We start from the raw sequence: 20,027 nt of genomic DNA on the forward strand, positions 1-20,027 counted from the left end.
TCTTCTGTGACCTTCCCTTCTTGGCAGTTTGAGGAACTACTCCTGGAGAGTGCTTCCCTGGTACATTACGTGATGTGGCCTCACTTCCAGAAGTGCTACGGTGCCTTCTTGGGGGGTCCTTCCAGGTCACTGGAAGATGAGCAGGAGGATGATGATAGTTAAAAGGGACCATCATCCCCACTAGCTGACTCAGTGTCAGAGGCAAGCATGTTATATGCCTCCAACACGGTGTACGTCTTCTGAGACATTGCACACAAAAAATAAGAACCTGCACAAGAAAAAAAATAGAGAACTTACACCAGAAAAATTAGATGATGTGCACCCAACTACACAGATAAACCGTCTAGCAGACACAAAAAATTATATAATGCGCACCAAACTACACGGACAAGCCGCACAGATGGCACACACAAAAAATTATATAATGCACACCAAACTACACGGACAAGCCGCACAGATGGCACACACAAAAATAGCTAAGTGCACCCAACTACGGGTACACCTACGGCGCTCTGGAAAAAAAAAAAATATGTGCACCGCGCAAAAAGGCGCTATAAATGCACCTGGCTTGCCCTAAGACAAACTAACTACTGCTAAAGATACTGTGCAGCGCTATTCACACGGAGCACTGAAAAGTGCATCCAGTGCAGAACAACGCTACCACAGCGCACTGGAAAGTGCTTTGGGTTCAGAAGGGACAGACAGACAAAAACGGAAGACAAGAGACAAGTGTGATCACACAGGGAACACACAAGACACAGGAAAAAACAGATAGGGATAGGGATTTATAGGGAACAATAGGGTCAGATAGGGATCAGAATAGTGTAATAATGCAAATGTGTATTTTGGTGCACACAGTAACGCTCTATTCCTCTCTCCAGTGATACCAAACCAAAATGGTGCCGCTGGAGGAAGGAGCCAAAACCACGTTTTTAGCCCAAAAACGCTGCAATTGGCTGGCCAATCGCAGCGATCGGGTGGCGGGACCGATTTGATTGGTCGGGTGACGCCGACAGGAACTCCTCTTGCCTCCGTCACCCAAGTCCCATCCCGATATCACCATGTCTCGCGACGTGGTGACACTTAGAAGAAAGGATACGCTCGCGCAGTAGCTGTACTGAGCTGAGCGCTATTCGGTGGAACCAGCGCCGTACAGCTACGGCGCGGAGCGCTAAGGGGTTAATGAGCCAGAAGTGCTATAGGGGCATTACTAGAGCCCCTCCGTGCTTTGGCTTCATAGGCTAAGTGATAACATATAATGGAAAGATGTTACTCCTCCTCTTCTTTTCACTCCACTCCTGGTTTGAACATTGAAAACTGCAATAGAAAAACTGAATGTGTGAACGCAGCCGGAAAACGCACCCTCACAGCCTGTATCTGACCACAATTGATCCAGGAGCCCCTATGTGTAGCCCGATCATATGGAGCCTTTAATTACCTGTGTTCTTCAGCAGGTGTAGGTCATTCCTTAAATTCTTTCAGCTTAGACCTCTTGTCTGAGTGTTTTACAATGGATCTGGGTGAGACCGATTTAGTAGCTTTAAAAACTTTTTGTAAAGTTTTTGCTCATGTTTATTGTTATTGTCACCATCAACTGATAATATGTGGCGTGAATGCACTTGGAGTAGTTTGAGAGTTTATATCGTAATTAAATAAATTTTCTGTCTTATTCAGGGGAACAGATTAAAAGACGAGCTCATCTAGAGATGGACATTAATCATACAAATAAGGTTGGTATACATTTGTAAGGGTGGGTTCACACTGGCCCGTTTTTTTTTTTTCCTTCTTCACATCAGTGATATTCCACTCAACCTTTCATTTCAATGGGCTTTTTCACACTTTAGTTTTTTTTCCACTGATCCGATGTAGTCAGTGAACACAAAAAAGAATCGGTTCTAAACTGATCAGTGAAAAAGCTTTTAGGACGCGGTCACACTGTGCGTTTCATTGCATTTTGAAACAATTATAAAAGCTGAAATGAGGTGATTTGCCTAATTACTGTTAACATTTGCGTTTACAAACGCAGTGTAAATGCACTGTCACGTAAAAACACATGTTAACAGTAATGTAATTAGGCAAATCACCTCATCTCAGCTGTTGTAATGCGTTTCAAAATGCAATGAAAATGCAACCAAAATACACAGTGTGACCGAAGAATGGGTCAGTAAAAAATCAATGATGTGAAAAAAACCACCAGTGTGAATCCGTCCTAAGACCGTGTTACAATTATCTGCACTGCTGTACTGTAAATGTTACAAAAAACTCTTAGGGTGAAGACACACATGGCGTTTTTGGGCCGTTTTTACTAAGTGCGTTTTCAGATCGTTAAAAACGCATGCGTTAAAAACCGCATGCGTTTTTTAAAAATGCATGCGTTTTTGTCCGTTTTTCATTTCAATTTCGGAAAAACGGACAAAAACGCATGCGTGGCGTTTTTGGGCCGTTTTTAGTTAGTGCGTTTTCAGATCGTTAAAAACGCATGTGTTAAAAAACATCTGTTTTTTAAAAACGCATCCGTTTTTTGAAAATGCATGCATTTTTGTCCGTTTTTAATTGCGCAATTTCGGTAAAACTGACAAAACGCATGTGTTTTAAAAAAACGTTTTTCAAAATTAACGCAAAACACCGGCGGCTCGTTCCCGATCGCAGGCGTTTCCATAGAAACGCTGATGCGAGCGGGCCGAGGCCCGCCCCGGTGGGCGCGACTTTGTTTGTACTTCAAAGTGTTAGAAAACGCAATCTCAGAATCCCTTGGATATGTTAAAGCGTGACAAAGGTATAACCTCCTATAATGACCCAGGGCAAATTTTAAAAATCAGGCCTGGTCCTAAGGCCCTAAAATGGCTTTAGACCTGAAGAGGTTAAAGCAGCCAAACGCATGGTAAACATCCAAAAACGCATGCATTTAAATAGACTGAAAATGCACGCTTTAAAAATGCTACGACTACGTCTTCCATACATGGCATGCACTACTCTTACTTCTACTATCACAACACACTTAAAGTGCGGTTGGGGGGAGGACTGACAATGGGGACCATAACGCAAGAAAAAACCGACGGTGCTGGGAATAACGTAAGAAAAACGGACAATTGGGGGGGGGGGGTTGTGATTTGTGTAACAGTACCTACAGGACACGTATCTCTCCAACGCCACCAAATGCAGATTGGTGGCATTAGAGAGCGGCAGATCTCACCTGACTTACTTCAGTCATGACATAGCTCAGTGGCCAGTTTTAGCCATTGACCTTGCAGGACCAATTGAATTGGTCCTGTGATGTCAGCGGGTGGTTGTCGCCACCCTGTCTCGAGACAGGGTAATGTCCCAGAACCAGGAAGCGTTCGCGTCTGATGTATCGGACGCTGAGTGCAAAGTCACTGAGCTCACCCGCCGATATATTGGACGCTGAGGGCAAACCGGTTAAATGCGTCCGTTTTTGTATATATACCATGCGTTTGGCTGGATTGAATCTGTTTTTCTCCATTTCTGGATGTGTAAGCAGCTGTGAAACAGATTCAAGCCAGCCAAACCCATTATTAAACATGCAAAAACACACCAAGAACAGTCCAAGAACGCACCATGTGACGGCACCCTTACTTATCTGTTAAATCCCCTGTCATCACAGTCGTCCAATGTTATCTCTGCCCCCTACACATGCAGAATATATTGTGAGGCCCAGCCTACTGATATATCCGTCAGGCAGCTGCGCTATATCCCTTGCGTTGGTTACTTAAAGAAAGTCAACCATTTTAAATTTACTAATTTACACTAAACATACGTCCCTGTTGTCTTCTCAGAGTTCCCGGCACATGTTTTCAGAAAGCTTGGTACCGGTGGGTACCTGTAAAAAGACTTTTACAAATTTGCTAATTGCCTTCACGGCACAGGCACTCCAAGCTAATAGTTATGCACACCCTCTGATGCGATGCAATACTCGCCTCCTCTCCCCTGCTGGATCCTGGTCATGTGCATAATTATAAGTCAAGAGGTTCTTGGCGTGACGAACACAGAGAATCTGGTGCTCTAGGCCATCTGTGTGACATCACCAGGATCCAAAAGGGTAGAGGAGGTCTCCTATGGGTAGCAGGCATCAGAGATTACACAGAATACCTGCTATCTATATAGGGTATAAACTTACCTGGAGAAGTGGACATTGTCTCTTCTCTGTCCATCCTCTTCAAAATTGCAGCTCCTCCAGGCTTCACCGTCACCACGGTTGTTGCAATGTTGGGTCAGTCATGGACCAGGGTGGGCGGATTAGTCGTGGCTCCTCCCTCCTGCTCCTTCACAGAGGTCACAGCCTGGTGAGCTGTCATCCGTGGGGGAGGAAGGACCTGTACAGGAGCACAAAGGTGGGGACCAAGATCTGAGGAGTGAGTAGCACAGACTAGTCACGTGTTGTTTTTTTGAAATTCATCCAAACCAAAGTCCAACCCCTGGGACTACACAGAGGATTTTGTCAGGTTGCAAGGTAAGTTATAACACATAATTATATTGTAATATAAATGCTTGGAAAAAGCAGAAAGGCATATTTGCACTGCAGGTGTGATCATATTCTATCACCATCATATTCTGTAGCGCTTTACAGATTAATAAATGTATATTAAAAACACACACCACTTCTGACATGCAGAGCAGCCACGTCTGGGGTTATTGTGATATGAGCCACCATTTTCATACATGAGCTTCTATGTGAATAGGTGTATGGGCAGCTCTACTTCAGTGATAGTAACTGACCTTTTCTTTTCACACCAGGAGTATACTGAAGATGGACCCTTTCAGGATATTGCACACCTGACTGTTAAACTGGAGAGACTGAAACGTGAGCGAGTTCAGCATTTGATATTTTTGCAGAGAACTGATTAAGAATAATGTGAATAATGTATCCCAGCATTCACATGTAGCACTGAATTTATGGAGGGATCATTCCCTCTTGTATTGTCTGTAGGGGAGTTCAGCACCATACACACAGCAGGTGCCTCACTTTTCAACAAACTTTGCAGAAATTGGTAATCCAGTAAATTCACCTGTCTTCAGCGCCGGTTTTAGAGCCGGAAGTGGAGACCCAAAATAAAACTATTTTATTAACAGTCACAGTCCGTAAGAAGCTGCTTTGCCCCTGCACAATAATAACACTTTGTAGTTACACACAGTAGTATGGTAAGAAAATCTGTAAAATGGGACTGTATGAGAATTTTATAGTAGATAGATGATGGGTATACTCTGAGAACACAACTGATACAACAATCCGATAAAAATGTGATATTTATTCAAAAATTCATTAAAAATTTACAAAAAGGATCAATAACATGGAAGAGGTGTGCAGGCAAAAATACATTTTTGAATAAATATCACATTTTTATCGGATTGTTGTATCATAAGATGGATCATATTGCGTTCTCGAAGTGTAGTTGAATCCTTTGGCGGAGGCTGACCCGAGCTTTCCATTTCTGCCCTGGGTGTCCAGATGAGCTGACTTTTTCTTATCAAGTTATTTGATAGATGATACGTAGATTTTTGATAGAAGTATTAAAGGAGATATAGATTTATAGATGCAGTCATTTAAAGTATACAGGCGGTCCCCTACTTAAGGACACCCGACTTACAGACAACCCATAGTTACAGACAGACCCATCTGACCTGTGGTGACGCTTGCTGAATGCTTTACTATAGTCCCAGATTGCAATAATCAGCTGTAAGGTGTCTGTAATGAAGCTTTATTGATAATCCTTGGTCCCATTACAGCAAAAAATGTTTAAACTCTAATTATTACTGGGGCCAACATTTTTTTTTGTCTGGATCTACAATTATAAAATATACAGTTTTTCGACTTGCATACAAATTCAACTTAAGACCAAACTCCGGACTGCCTGTATTTTATATAGATAGCTACATAGAAGATTGATTGATAGATGGATAGATAGATAGATAGATAATAGGAGATAGGAAGACTGATATATAGATGGGAAACATACAAATTATAGGAGGTACATAACTAGACAGATGATAGATATAGACAGGAGATCGATGATAAGCATCTTCACCCGGGCATTCAACCAAGGAGTATTAACCCCTTAACGCTCTGCGCCGTAGCTCTACGGCGCAGAGGTATAAGGAGTGTAAGAAGAGGGCTCACGGGCTGAGTCCTCTTCATACAAAGGTGGGGGTTTTTGCATTTTGCAGAAAACCCCCACCGCTAATAACCACTGTGGCGCTTTCTCAAGCCGATCACAAAAGCGCCACAGTGCGTGAAACGGCCCCGTTGCCGGAATCTGTCTGTTTACCCCCCTGCATGCTTCCCCACCAATAAAGGACGCTTTTCATGCTTTTGGAACCGGTGAGTGCCGTCATCTCTTTCTATGTTTATGTATGGACATCTTCTTATATACATTGATTGAGCACCGCTGGAAAGTCCTGCCGTGATCACCCCTGCCCCTGGAGAGTCGGGCCACGCGTTGGGCTGTCGGCGGTATCGTTGGGGCTGTGCCCGCCAGAGACTTTTCTCCATTTAATATTGGTAGCAATGAAAACGTCGCCGCATTTCGCAAAAAATGACACCTCACACATCTCCGTACCCCAAAGTATGAAAAAGTTATTAGCGTCAGAAGATGGCAATTTTTTTTTTTTCTTTTTTGTACACATTCGTTTCATTTTTGAAAATGTATTAAAACACAATAAAACCTGTATAAATTTGGTATCACCGCGATTGCACCAAACCAAAAAATAAAGCTGAGGTGTTATTTTGAGTGCACAGTCAAAGTCGAAAAAACTGAGCCCACAAGAACGTGACGCACGTGCGGTTTTTTTTCAATTTTTCCATATTTGGAATTTTTTTTCAGCTTCACAGTACACGGCATGTTAAAATAAATAACATTACGGGAAAGTAAAATTTGTTATGCACAAAATAAGCCCTGACACAGGTCTGTACACGTAAAAATTAAAAAGTTATGGATTTTTGAAGTTGGAGAGCGAGAAATGAGCGGAAAAACCCTGCGTCCTTAAGGGGTTAAAGCAGCAATACATCCTCTGCCCACAATAGTCCACACGAAGAGGTCCTTTAGGACAGCGGGTCCTGGGCAAATGCCCAGTTTGCCGGCCCTGCCTGTTTTCCTGAATATCATGATGTCTAAATTCATTTTCCAGCAGCTGTGCCTCACCCTTACCTCCACTCTCAATGAATAGAATTTGTTTGTAATTTGGCACCTCAGGCTACATCTGGGCACAGCTTTTTTTTTTTTTTTGGACACGTCCAGTGTAAACACTGACTTAAACCAAAGACTTATACTAGGAAATGGTGGCATCTTTCTTGCATCTGTCTACAATGTATACGTCTCGTGTGTTTTTGGTTTTTTTGTTTTGTTTTTTTTTTATGTAAAATCTCACTTTACCTAAGAGGGAATACAATAAAGGATATTTCATACCCCACTAGGTAGGTTAGTGTAAGACCTGTTGAGAGTGTCCCTGTATTTAAAGGAAACCTACCATTTCAAATCGTCGGTGTAAGCTGTAAACACCGAGCACCAGCTCAGGGTGAGCTGGTGCCGGTGCTTAGTTTCGTTAGTGTTATAAACCGCGGTATCGCGGTTTTAACACTTTTTAAACTTTATAGCAGAAGCCGCTTCGGCTATAGCAGAAGCCCTGCGGCATTAGCAGAAGCCCTGCGGCATTTCCTATGTAAGCGCGCGCACGATGCGCCAAAGCAGTTTCTGCTATAAAGTTTAAAAAGTGTTAAAACCGCGATACCGCGGTTTATAACACTAACAAAACTAAGCACCGGCACCAGCTCACCCTGAGCTGGTGCTCGGTGTTTACAGCTTACACCGACGATCTGAAATGGTAGGTTTCCTTTAAGGGACTGAGCCTATGGAATTTGTAGTTCCTGGAAGTATCCTTATAGATAAAGTAGCCTTATGTCTTGTGAAGGAGTCCTATGCTGTCTGTGTCCACTGCTGTGATGTCCCCTCTAATAGTTAATGGTACTTGGGTTTATTATAATACATTTGTGTCCCTTTAGGTGTATTCCTGAGGCACAACCCTACCAGTGATGGAGAAATTGGTAAGTCCCCCACAGCTATTGAAGACTTCTTAAGGCCTTGAACAGTTGGGCTGGACAAAATGTTCATTGTGGTCATTCTGTTTTGATGGCCTTTAAACATGACCATGACATGCAATTGTTGAGTTCCGAAACAAAGTTCTAAATTGCTGGATGTGACCAGACTTGTGGAGTATGAAGAGCAAGTCAATACATAAGTCAGTTTTTGTCAAACCATTTCTCTACTGTATTTGGTCATGGAATACCATTGATGTATTTGGATGTAACAATGTTTAGGTAGGCAGTGTATATAGGAGCACACACTTTGCCATCACAGTATCGGTGCTGCTGTTTAGAGGTGGAAGCTGGGAATCCTTGCATCATAGATCCATCTAATGCAAGGAATCCCGTGCCCAGCATGGTCCGTGATAACTGCATGTGTACTGCAGCCCTAACTCTATCAGATTTTTTTTTTTTTTTTTTTTTTTCATCATACTATCCAGGCTTTGACACCCATGACTACAGATGAACTTTCCATTTGGCCCGCACAACCCGGGCATATTGCCGGATTGGCTGCCTAACAGCCAATACAGCATAATAATGGCCCTAGCTAGTAGCCATGGCTGTGATTGGCCAAGGGGACACCCTTGGCCAATCAAAGCCATGGCTAACTGCTGGGGGCATTGACATGCCGTATTGGCTTTTTGGCAGCCAATCTGGCAATATGTCCTGCCTCCGCCCGAACAGGAAGTTCAGGTCTGCTCACCTCTACCCATGATCTATTCAGCATTCACCTGTTGTGCTTCAGTTTTATTTTGGAGATGCTGTTACCCAATCGCTTACTCATCACATTTTGTGTACTATTTGTCAGTAACTGTACAGTCTAATATGCAATGCCTATACAGCATCCAATACTATCCATTTCAGTGGATTAATGTCGTTTTTCTACAGGTTTCTTCAGCTTTTACATTTTTCCCCGATTTGTTATAATGATTAAAAAATATATATTGTAGATTACGTTGCACTACACGCTATGGCTATGGACCTTGGCATTGTCAGGACTTTGCCTGATCTGAAGAAGAGAGTGCAGTATGTAACGGGAAATACAAGAAGTACATTAAACTACAAAGACTGTGCCATGGCAATGCTGGGACGGCGCTCTACTATGTGTCAGAGGTAAATCCCGAAACCAGAGATCATTGGTTTCAACTCTTAAAAATGTACAGTATGTCTTTCAAGATGGAATTGGCTAAAGGTAGATGAGGATTTTTTTTTTTTCCTTTTCGCTAGAATAAATGCTATATTGTGAGCAAAATATGAGAATATATACCTTTTAACGCTTAAAAAAATCCCTGGTACAACCCAAATAATCCATAGTTTAAAAATAGAAAAAATAGTGTAGACGGCCTGCAGAATCTTCATTGTCCCACAGGTTTCTCCTTTTGAAATTCTGCTCAGGAAAAGGTGTTCTCGGGTGAAACCCAAACCAAGTTTATATATTTTTTTTTTTTTTTTGACTATTGAAGACATTTAAAGGTGTAAAGACACAACAAGTAAGCCCCCATCCACAGTATAAGGGCTAATTTGCTGATTAGTAGTGGGACCCTGCATATCACAAGACCCCCTTTGCACCTCAATGGAATGGAGTGGCAGGTCGGGCACGCACAATGCTGCTCCATTCACTGTCAACAATGGACCCCGTTCTTGTGATCCATGGGGGTCCCACCACTGAGATCAGCAAGTTATCCCCTATACTGTGTATAGAGTCTAACTTGTTGAGACTGGATAACCCCTTTGATACCCCAAATATATGGGCAGTCCCATGGTTACGTACAAAATTGGTTCTTAAAGGGGTTTTCCCATGAAGACAGGTTAGGCCCTATTCCGTGGATAGGGCCTAGCTTACTGATCAATGGGGGGTCTCAGTGCTGAGATTCCCACAGATGGTGAAAAGGAGGGGTCTTTCCTCTGCAATCTCCATCAGCTCCATAGAGATTAATGGATCAGAACGGTCATATGCGGCCGTCTGCTCCATTAGTCTGAAGTGCGACGAGGGGTCGGTGGGACCCCTCATTTTTGCGATCTGGGGAGGTCTCGGCACTGAGATCCCCACTGATCAGGAAGTTAGGCCCTATCCTGTGCACACACCTTTGATAACTCTTACAGTAGATCATTGCAACCTGGTTCTAAAGATGAGTAAATTAGAAACATCCAGAGAACACCGTCTGTAACTAGAGATCATCTGTAAGTTGGGAGTTCTGCTGGTACTTGAATATGCATTTATCACTAAAATATCATTTAGGCACCAGTCAATTAAAACGCAGCTTGGATTGGTTGAGTGGTCTGTAGGCCCCCTTCTTCATAACCACCCCCCTTTTTAAGTGTTTGTAGATTTGAGCAAATATCCTTAGCACACCCCACCGGCCACTCCTAGAGGATTGATTAGGACGTGCAGACAGCAATAATTACTCAGCACCTCCCTCTTCCAGAAGACCGAGACGGGACCTAACGTGAAATCGTAGCTCTGCTCGCCGGCAGGATCATGTGACTGGTGGCTCAAAGGAAGGTTTAAAGGAACACTTCAGTCAAAGCTAATTCCTTGAATGGTGCATAATTCTGGGCCTCATGGGAGGAGCATGACTCATTTTAACTATTCCTAGAGCCTAAGTGTTACCCAAGTATAACATGGGTAACCCTATTAGAGCCACCAACTTAAGCTGTTAGGGTCACCCCTTTAAGATAGTGAGTATAGGATAACATTAGGCCCCGTGCACATGAAAGTGCTTGGTCCATTACATACTGTAATATATGTAAGCCAACAGAAAGGCTGTCCATCCTTCGAGGTATTCCCACAAAGACTATATTCTTAAGTATACTCGGGATAACAAAATAACACATTCTCAAATTCATTTTATTACGAAAAGTCCAGCATTTCAGATACAATTCCAACCTGTCTCTATCAGTTCTGGTGTATACATTTTTGGTTGCCCCAGAATCCAACCGTAAATCAGAAGTCTAGGGTCAGGCAGGACAGATTTTTCTCCTGTCTGACGCTGCACTAAGCTCCTCTCTGCATCGGCCCCTTACATAGCAAGATGAGCTCACACACACTTCCTCCTGGCAAGCAACAGTGTGAGGAGACCTAATCTACAAGCTACAGACAGATAAGGTCTTTATCCAGGGGAAGGAGGCATATAGCAGAGCTGAAAATTTTATGTTATGGCTGAGATAGTAGAGCTGAGAATGTCATATTGTGTTATATGCATCTCTCCGATTTAATCTCTGAACTCTCTCTTTCTATGTGTCAGATACTAGTGAAAGTTCAGAAGCTAAATAAACATGTAGATAAACCCTGAACCATGATACTCTAAGCACATTGTCAGCACACAACATCTAGAGGGAGATTAATGTGTCTGCTTAGAGAGGCCCCATCCAGTGGAATTTTACACTGATCAGCCTAGGGAGTAATAGTAAACTTGTAAAGTAAGGGGTTAAAATGATCTTTATTGTGTAAACATCACTAAGGGATTGAAATTTAAGAAATGTTTTTTTGAGTGAACCCCTTTAAGAGCAGTGCCAACGGTGAGTTATTTCTGTATAATACAAGGACTCCCATCCATTACACTGTGCTCAGTCTGTGGAATGTGTTTGTCACATTTGTGTGTGTCGAGGGAGCCTTCTGGTGTCCTTGTCCAGTTGAATGTTTGATATTCTCTGAGGGTGGTCACTTGTGGCATTTACATTGTGTTTTGAAAAGAAATTAAACAGCATTGGAGAGGAGATGTACCTAATTATAGATGCACAATATAAACACAGTGGGGATTATTTATCATGTTTTTATTTTTTTGTTATTTATTTTATTATTTTATTAAATTGCTAAAAACCCTGGTGTGTATGCTGCTATGATTATTTTACCTGTCTGTGTTTTTTTATTATTTTGTGATTATTTAAAAAAAAAAAAAAAACACTGCTGAGAGATTGATGAACCCCTTAATGCCGAGACCCTTTTTCGTTTTTGCGTTTTTCATTTTTCACCTTTTAAAAATCTGTGAGTGCTTGTTTTCTGCTTAACAAATTGCACTTCATAGTGACAGTATTTAATATTAAATGCCGTGTACTGGGAAGCGGGGAAAAAAATTCCAAATGCAGTGAAATTGGTAAACAAACCACATTTGCGCTGTTTTCTTGTGGGCCTGGATTTTACAGCTTTCACTGCGCGCCCAAAATTACATGTCTACTTTATTCTATGGGTTGGTTCGATCCCAGGGTTAACAAATTTGTGTAGGTTTTATAATGTTTTCATACTTTTACAAGAATTAAAACCTCCTGTACAAAAAAAAAAAATATATTTTGCCATCTTCTGGCGCTAATAACTTTTTCATACTTTGAAGTATGGAGCTTTGGGTAATGTAATTTTTTTTGCAACTTTTGACTTTTCATTGCTTCTATTTTTGTGGCTTTTTGATCGCTTTTTCTAGAATTTTTAAAATATTTTTCAAAATGGCAAAACATTTTCAAATGTTTTATTTGTTACAGGGTTAAACACACTGAAAAACCATTATTATATTTTGATTGGGCATTTTTGGACGTGGGGATACCTAACTTGTTTGGTTTTTTTTTTTTTTTTTTTTTTTTTTTACTGTTTTATATCAGTTCTAGGGAAAGAGGGGTGATTTGAAAATTTTTTTTTTTTTTTAATATAAATTTTAACTTTTTTTACTATTTTTCAGGGTACCTTAGCCCTAGGTTGTCTGATTTTCCTCCTCATTCATTACAATGTGGTAATTGCACATCGTAATGAATGGGTTAAAACAAGACAGCGGTGGGGGACCTGGGGCTGTCATGGCGACCAATCGGTGCTTCTTGATGACGTCATGTGGATCTTTTCTAAGCCGCCAGCAGCTTTGCTGGTGGCAATGGACGGTTAACACCATCTAGCACTGATCGCGGGAGTTACCGGTAAGTGTTTGCTGCAATATGCAGCAAAGACTTACCAACTATGGAGAGGGCTCAGACTGTGAGCCCTCACTATTCACCCACAGCCGTCATGTGATGTAGTACTACGTTGCATGTCTGTAAGGGGTTAAAGGGTCAAAAACAGATTTATTAAATGGGCAGGGGAGCTCCAAAGGCAGACATAGAACTATTGTAAGGAGCCGCCTAATGATAAATAATCCCCATAGTGTTAATATTATGTCTTGTAAATGGGCTGATAACTTGATGTTAATGCAATGTAAACTCCAGGTGTGACCTCGCCCTGAAATCACATTCCATATGGTCCCTAACATCCCTTATCTTTCAAGGATATTGAGGTTCAGTGGTCAAGATGGAGAATATGAGAAGAGACCCTGCTGGTTGGATCGTATGACCCCATCTTACATCAGTCACTTAGAATTTACTGTAACTTCTGGCCTTCTTTCTCCAATCGCACTCCTTCCCCCTCCCCCACCACCATCCCCTGCTGATGTGGGTGCTATGCAAAATACAGGCACTTATCCTGCAGCATGAACCGCTGTTTTCGAAGACTTTGATAAAACGTTACTTATTTCTGCAAAAGATTGGACTTAATAAATGTATCATGCAAAGGTTTGAAGGTGTTTTGTACCTTTTAAACAGCTATTTCATTGGAAGTGGCATCTGACTTTTTTTCCGCTGTGTAGTGTGATAGCTTATGTAAGTATCTTTTCTTAAAGGGAACCTGTCACCAGGGACCTCATTTTCACTAAAGACAGGTTGCAGAAGCTTATTACACCTGCAATGCACATCTGCCTTTTTGCCTTTTCTTAGCATTTGCATTACAATATAATTGTGTGTTATAACTTACTCTTGAATCCTGACAAAATCCTGGGGTAGTCACAGGGGCTGGACTTTGGTTTGGGTGCATTTAAAAAAAACAACGTGTGAATTGTCTTTGTTACTCACTCCTCAGAGCTTTTTTCTCCAGCAGAGCTCCTCCTCAGAGGTCACAGCTTGGTGAGCAGACATCAGCGGGGGAGGGACAAGCTGTACAGGAGCACAAAGATGGAGGCAGCCTGCAGCTCAAACAAGTCACATGTTTTTTGATATGCATCCAAACCAAAGCCCCCAGAATTTTGTCAGGATGCAAGAGTAAGTTATAACACACAATTATATTGTAATGCAAATGCTTAGAAAAGGCAGAGAGGCATTTTGCACTGCAGGTGTCATGGGCTTTTGCAACCTGTCTTTGGTGAAAATGAGGTCCCTGGTGACAGGTTCCCTTTAACTCCTCTCTGCTCGCCCGCTGACTTTAGAAGTCAGCGGGCTCTGGTCCGGAGCGACGTCTTTAGACTAATCCCGCTAATCGCGGGAGCAGGACCCAGTCTGGGACTTCTGATGTGCCTAGGTACAAGGACACTGTTTATCCACAGTGGCATGACATGGGCTGCATACATTTCTTCCCACTTTAGCACATTTGAGAAAACTGGGGGGGGGGTTTCTATTGTACTGGTATCTTAGGGTCACCACAACACCAGTCTAGTGACAAGGTTGCTCCAAAGGCAAAATGTCGGCCCTTACATTCTCAGCCCTGCTGTGTGCCCAGCCTGTTACTCGGGACAACCCAAAGAATGATTTTTGGGGTGTTGGTCTAAAGTGACATGAGTTGGGTACAGTATATTAGGCGTTAAAATGACATTTTTGAGATAAAAACACCATTTTTAATATGCATCATTTACATTGCATTAAATTTTGACCATCATGTTGGGGTTAAAATGCTTGACACAACCCCAGATAAATTCTTTGAGGGGTCTAGTTTCCAACATATAATTTCTCGGAGTATTGCACTGGTACCTCACGGGTCCTGCGAACTTGACATGGCACTCCAAATCTAGACAGGTGAAAATGGAGCTCCAAAAGCAATTTGCTCCTTCCCTTCTCAGACCTGCTGTGTGCCCAGCCTGTCAATTTTTGACACATGTGTGGTATTGCCGTATTCGGGGCAACCCGCAGAATGATTTTTGGGGTGTTTATCTAAAGTGGCATGGGTGGGATACAAAATTATATAAAAACGCATTTTTTACTCTGCACCATTTATTTTGGATTACCGTATATACTGGTGTATAAGCCACAGAAAAATGTCCCCTCGGCTTATACACGAGTCAATGCAGAGTAAAAAATACTTAAAAATTAATAAACTTATATACTCACCCTCCGGTGGCCCCGATGTGCAGCGCTGCTCCCCCGATGTCCGCGAGGACGATGGCGACGCCAAGTTTATTATTTTTTTTTTTAAGGCTGGGCTGGCTGTATACTACGGGGGGCAGGCTGGGCTGGCTGTATACTACGGGGGGCAGGCTGGGCTGGCTGTATACTACGGGGGGGCAGGCTGGGCTGGCTGTATACTACGGGGGGGCAAGCTGGGCTGGCTGTATACTACGGGGGGGCAAGCTGGGCAGGCTGTATACTACGGGGGGCAAGCTGGGCAGGCTGTATACTACGGGGGGGCAAGCTGGGCAGGCTGTATACTACGGGGGGGCAAGCTGGGCAGGCTGTATACTACGCGGGGGCAAGCTGGGCAGGCTGTATACTACGGGGGGCAAGCTGGGTAGGCTGTATACTACGGGGGGCAAGCTGGGCAGGCTGTATACTACGGGGGGCAAGCTGGGCAGGCTGTATACTACTGGGGGCAAGCTGGGCAGGCTGTATACTACTGGGGGCTGGCTGGCTATATACTGGGGGGGGGGTTGTGACCAATGCATTTCCCACCCTCGGCTTATACTCGAATCAATAGGTTTTCCCAGTTTTTGGTGGTAAAATTAGGGGTCTCGGCTTATACTCGGGTTGGCTTATACTCCAGCGTGTTGGGGTTAAAATGCTGACCCCAACCCCAGATAAATTCTTTGAGGGGTCTAGTTTCCTAAATGGTGACATCTTTTGGAGTTTTCTATTATACTTCAGGGGCTCTTCAGGTACACTGTGGCACCACAAAACATTTGCAACCAAATTGGCCTTCCAAAAACCCAATGGAACTCTGTTCAGGACATCGCTGTACGACTAAAAATGTATATGTATATTTACCTCAAATTCCTTCTGAATGGGTCCATTTTAGAGCTAAATGAAAATAATCTTATTCAAAAATTTAAATTTCTAAATTTCCAATCCATCTTTGTTTGCTTCCAGAGAAAGATTTGAATGGTTAACAGACTTCTCAAATGCTGATTTGAATAGTTTGAGATGTTAAGTTCATAAAATGGTGTTACTTGTGGGGGTATATAGTTCCCCCTACAAGTAGGGCACTTTGCTAAATTTTTAGTGACCATTTCAGTTACATTTTTCAAATCTCTTGAAAATCTGAGCAGTTGCTACTAAAACTTGAAACCTTCTCAGATCTGTAAAAAAATGGAAATGTAAAACAAATTATGGAAAACAATTGTGGTATGACTTTTTGTCTAAAAAGTAGAGCATTGTGAATATTGTCATTTTTTTTTAAAATTTTTCCTAAATTATAGAATTTTTACCCCCCCCCCCAAAAAAAGAAACTGATCACTGAAATGACACTACTAACATAAACTATGTCTTACGAGAAAACATTCTAAAAATCACAAGATATCTTAAAGTGTTGAAAAGTAGTTACCACAAGAAAAGACACTGGTCAAATTTTTTTTAAAAAAGGTCTGAGCATTAACTTAAAAACGGGCTGCTTCATTAAGGAGTTAAAAGGGTACTATCAATATTATGACATATCCCACCTCTGGCTGTGCAGCCTCTCTCCATATTTGGGAGAAACATAAATAGAAGAAAATATAGGGGCACATTTATCACCTCCGGGGCACTTCTACTGCAGGTCTGTTACCCTAACTAGCTCTTGCTGTGGGAGGGGGCACTCTGCTTTGCCTAGGTGCCGCCATGGTGCCCAATGCATTGAGCAGCCTGGCCCTGGCAACCACCTAGGCTGCTGGATACAGCGCTACACCCTTCTAGTGGCTAATGATGATTACTTCAACCAGTGGCGTAACTAGAAGCTGATGGGCCCCAGTGCAAAGTCTGTGCCAGGCCCCGACTATAATGTATGGTTTATAGTAATAGTCTTCTTATATGGGAAAGTGACACCATAAGGGCCCCCTAAGACTCTTGGGCCCAAGTGCGATCCCAACCTCTGCACCCCCTCAAGTTACGCCTCTGACTTCAACAATGGTTACAGTTACCAGGTACACGTGGTGGTGGGGGATAGCTGGTATCGGAACTTACATCTTGGTGTCTGGATCAGGTGCTCTGTGCTGCCAGGTTCTAGCACTCTGGTGCACCTGACCCAGCACTCTGATGTACCTGAAGCCGTTTGGGCGCTCCTGATCTTCAGGTGTTTGGCTCTCATGGTCTTACATTTTTTGGGCCTGAAGGGTGACTACTGGCTGGGTCTGGTCTGCTGTAACTGGTGTATGACCCTTTAATTCCATGTAGTATACGTAATGATCGCTTTAACCAGGGATATGGTGCCTACCCATTTTTACATGGATGTATTCTCTTCAGTGGTGCCACGTGCAGCACCAGGAGTAGGGTACTGTTTGTTTTATATATTTCATTGTTACCTGGGCCTAGCCTTTTTAGGTGACTGGAGGAAGTCGGGGTCCTCATAATCTGAGTGGCTGGCTAGTGCGTCACAGTGGTATCACGAGCGGAGGCCTTGTCCACAGCCTGGAAGGTCTCCAGCAGGTGGTGTGTGCAAGGTTCTCCCTGGGGCAACCCTGATGTGTGGATAGGGATCCACGTTGATGGAGGATGGGACACCCTTGGTAGTAGACAGCCTGATCCAGGAATCGCTCAGAGACAATGTTGGCAAAACATAACTTGCAGTCCTTTTATTGGCAATGGCCACAACAGGAGCAAACTTTAGCTAGGTAGAGCTGGCTGGTTGGATCTTTAGTCCTCAGGAAGATGTGCACAGCCTGGATTAATAAGTTCAGGCTGGCGTAAGAGAGTTGACTGTTTTCAGCAGCGGAGTTGGAGCAGATTCCTGATGGTGGACCTGGTGGGCCTGGTCTCCTAGCAGGCCAAGGTGTCATGGCAGCATGCAACAGATACCTCTGCTTCCTGGGCGCCCTGTATCCAAAGACCTTGAACTTTCCACCCCCAGGGGGTTTTATAACCTCCCCTTGTGAGGTGGCAGCTCCTTTATTCAACCAGCTTGTATTTCCCATTACATTGGTAAAGAACATTCTCTTGGTCAACAATACTTCACAGGCAGAGTCCTTGTGGATTAGTAAATATGCACATGTTTTTATCCTTTCATGTGAGTAGATTGAGAAATACATTTTTCTGATTATTTGGAACAGTCTACGCTAAGTCTGAATATCTTCTCTACATAGAAGATTGAGCTATGGAGGATATTTGAGGAGAGAGGACGGCAGCGGATGATGGCCATTTATGTGAATGGTCAGTAGATGGCGCCCCAGTGTTTATAAGTGTGTACACTTCACACTCGGGTTTATGGAGTAGCGTATATTAATTCGCTATTCGCCAATAGCGAAACTGTGATTTCCTATACTGTGAAACGTTATATAGCTGGCTCCAAATCTCACGAGTAATAGCTGCCCCTTCCTCTTACTCTACATATAGCAAAATGAATCCTTCCCAAAGTGATTCCTGTGTTGTAAGACTCTATAGTCGCTGACACTAACTATATATTAAATGAGATTAGACTATATATATGAAATTAGATGAGGAGGGGGTCTGTATATATGAAATTAGATGAGGAGGGGGACTGTATATATGGAACTGATTGAGGAGGGGGTGTATATATAAAATGAAAGGAGAGGAGGGTGTATGTGAATTTTTAATCTGTATATAAGGAACTAAATGAGGAGGGGACTGTATATATATAAGATTAAATGAGGAGCGTGGGCAATAGAAATTACTCCAAATAAAATAATAGGGTCAGACGGTACTCTCTTAAAAAAAGCCCCCACATGGTTGCTACAAATTTTGGCACATACGGGAGGAGGCAAGGATCCACCCATGCAAAATGTATCACGGTACCATACAGAGACTCCGAGATAGATAGATCCTCATGAGAATCTTGTATGCAATACTCTTCATTAAAAGGATAGATTTGTTGGTTCCATATGAAACTTGTACCTCCTGACTAGCGGGTGACAGAAATGGCCGGGCAACTGTTAATTTTTTTTTAATTTTTTTTTTTGCTGTCTACTCATAATACCTGTATTTCTTATATGTTGTGTTATACATGTATTATTGAAAGTTTGTCTTGTTATCACTGATTTGAAATTAATAAACTGATTTAAATATAAATGAGGAGTGTGCCTTATATATAAAATTAGATGAGGACGGCGGCTGTACATATGGAACTAAATGAGGAGGGGGCTGTATATATATGATTAAATGAGGAGCGTGCCTTATATATAAAATTAGAGGAGGAGGGGGAAGGTATATATGGAACTAAATGAGGGGGCTGTATATATATGAAATTAAATGAGGGGGCTTTATTTATAAAAATGAAAGGGGAAGAAGGTGTATGTACAATGAAAAGGGGCTCTTTATACACAGACACACAGTACACAAAATGTCTAGAAATTCCCAGAACCCAGACTGCCAAGATCTAGGTAAAATTTCTATGCAGCAGTGGGATAGGCCCCCATAATGGATTTTAATGGTGGGCCCTAGGTACCCCAGTCCGACCCTGCAAACCATCTTTCTCTCCCCTTTCCTCCTCTGCTAGCTACAGCTAACGGTACCTAATAAAGTGTCGAATGACTTAACTCTTTATGGAAAGTCTCTGGATAGTCTATTTTCCCCAGAGAGCTGATTCATCAAAAGAAATAGACTGTACAGTAGGTATGGGTAGAGTTAATCATGATCTGTCTGAAGTGGATGGACCTAAGAAGGCTCTCAGATGCACTACTCACTACAGGAGAAAGAAGCAGAAGCAAGACAAAGAAGAGGATTTAGTTATTGATGTATATTAAAGTTTCATATTATCACCTTCTTTATTAATTTCTTTAAGGTTAAGTTACTCTTTAAAGGA

At 42.5% G+C, this 20,027-nt stretch overlaps 1 protein-coding gene across 2 annotated transcripts; it reads left to right on the forward strand.

Moving 5' to 3' along the window:
- The first annotated feature begins 1,372 nt into the window (after positions 1-1,372).
- Positions 1,373-13,618, forward strand: LOC140104135 (allograft inflammatory factor 1-like). 2 transcript variants are annotated; one of them, XM_072127520.1, is made up of 6 exons: positions 1,373-1,456; positions 1,675-1,730; positions 4,753-4,819; positions 8,012-8,053; positions 9,043-9,205; positions 13,333-13,618. In XM_072127520.1, the coding sequence occupies exons 2-6, from the start codon at positions 1,707-1,709 to the stop codon at positions 13,535-13,537; spliced, it is 501 nt and encodes a 166-aa protein (XP_071983621.1). In that variant the 5' UTR covers positions 1,373-1,456; positions 1,675-1,706; the 3' UTR covers positions 13,538-13,618. The 2 variants fall into 2 exon arrangements, with proteins under 2 accessions (XP_071983621.1, XP_071983620.1); XM_072127519.1 differs by having other exon boundaries at positions 1,434-1,520.
- Positions 13,619-20,027: the final 6,409 nt, after the last annotated feature.

This window comes from Engystomops pustulosus, chromosome 10 (genome assembly GCF_040894005.1).
Source record: "Engystomops pustulosus chromosome 10, aEngPut4.maternal, whole genome shotgun sequence".
Taxonomy (NCBI): Eukaryota; Metazoa; Chordata; class Amphibia; order Anura; family Leptodactylidae; genus Engystomops; species Engystomops pustulosus.

Bases quoted from the DNA above. Each gene is read 5' to 3' on its own strand.
- LOC140104135 (XM_072127519.1), top strand. The intron at 4,820-8,011 runs GTGAGCGAGTTC...GTGTCCCTTTAG, and splicing joins TAAACTGGAGAGACTGAAAC to GTGTATTCCTGAGGCACAAC. The intron at 9,206-13,332 runs GTAAATCCCGAA...TTATCTTTCAAG, and splicing joins CGCTCTACTATGTGTCAGAG to GATATTGAGGTTCAGTGGTC.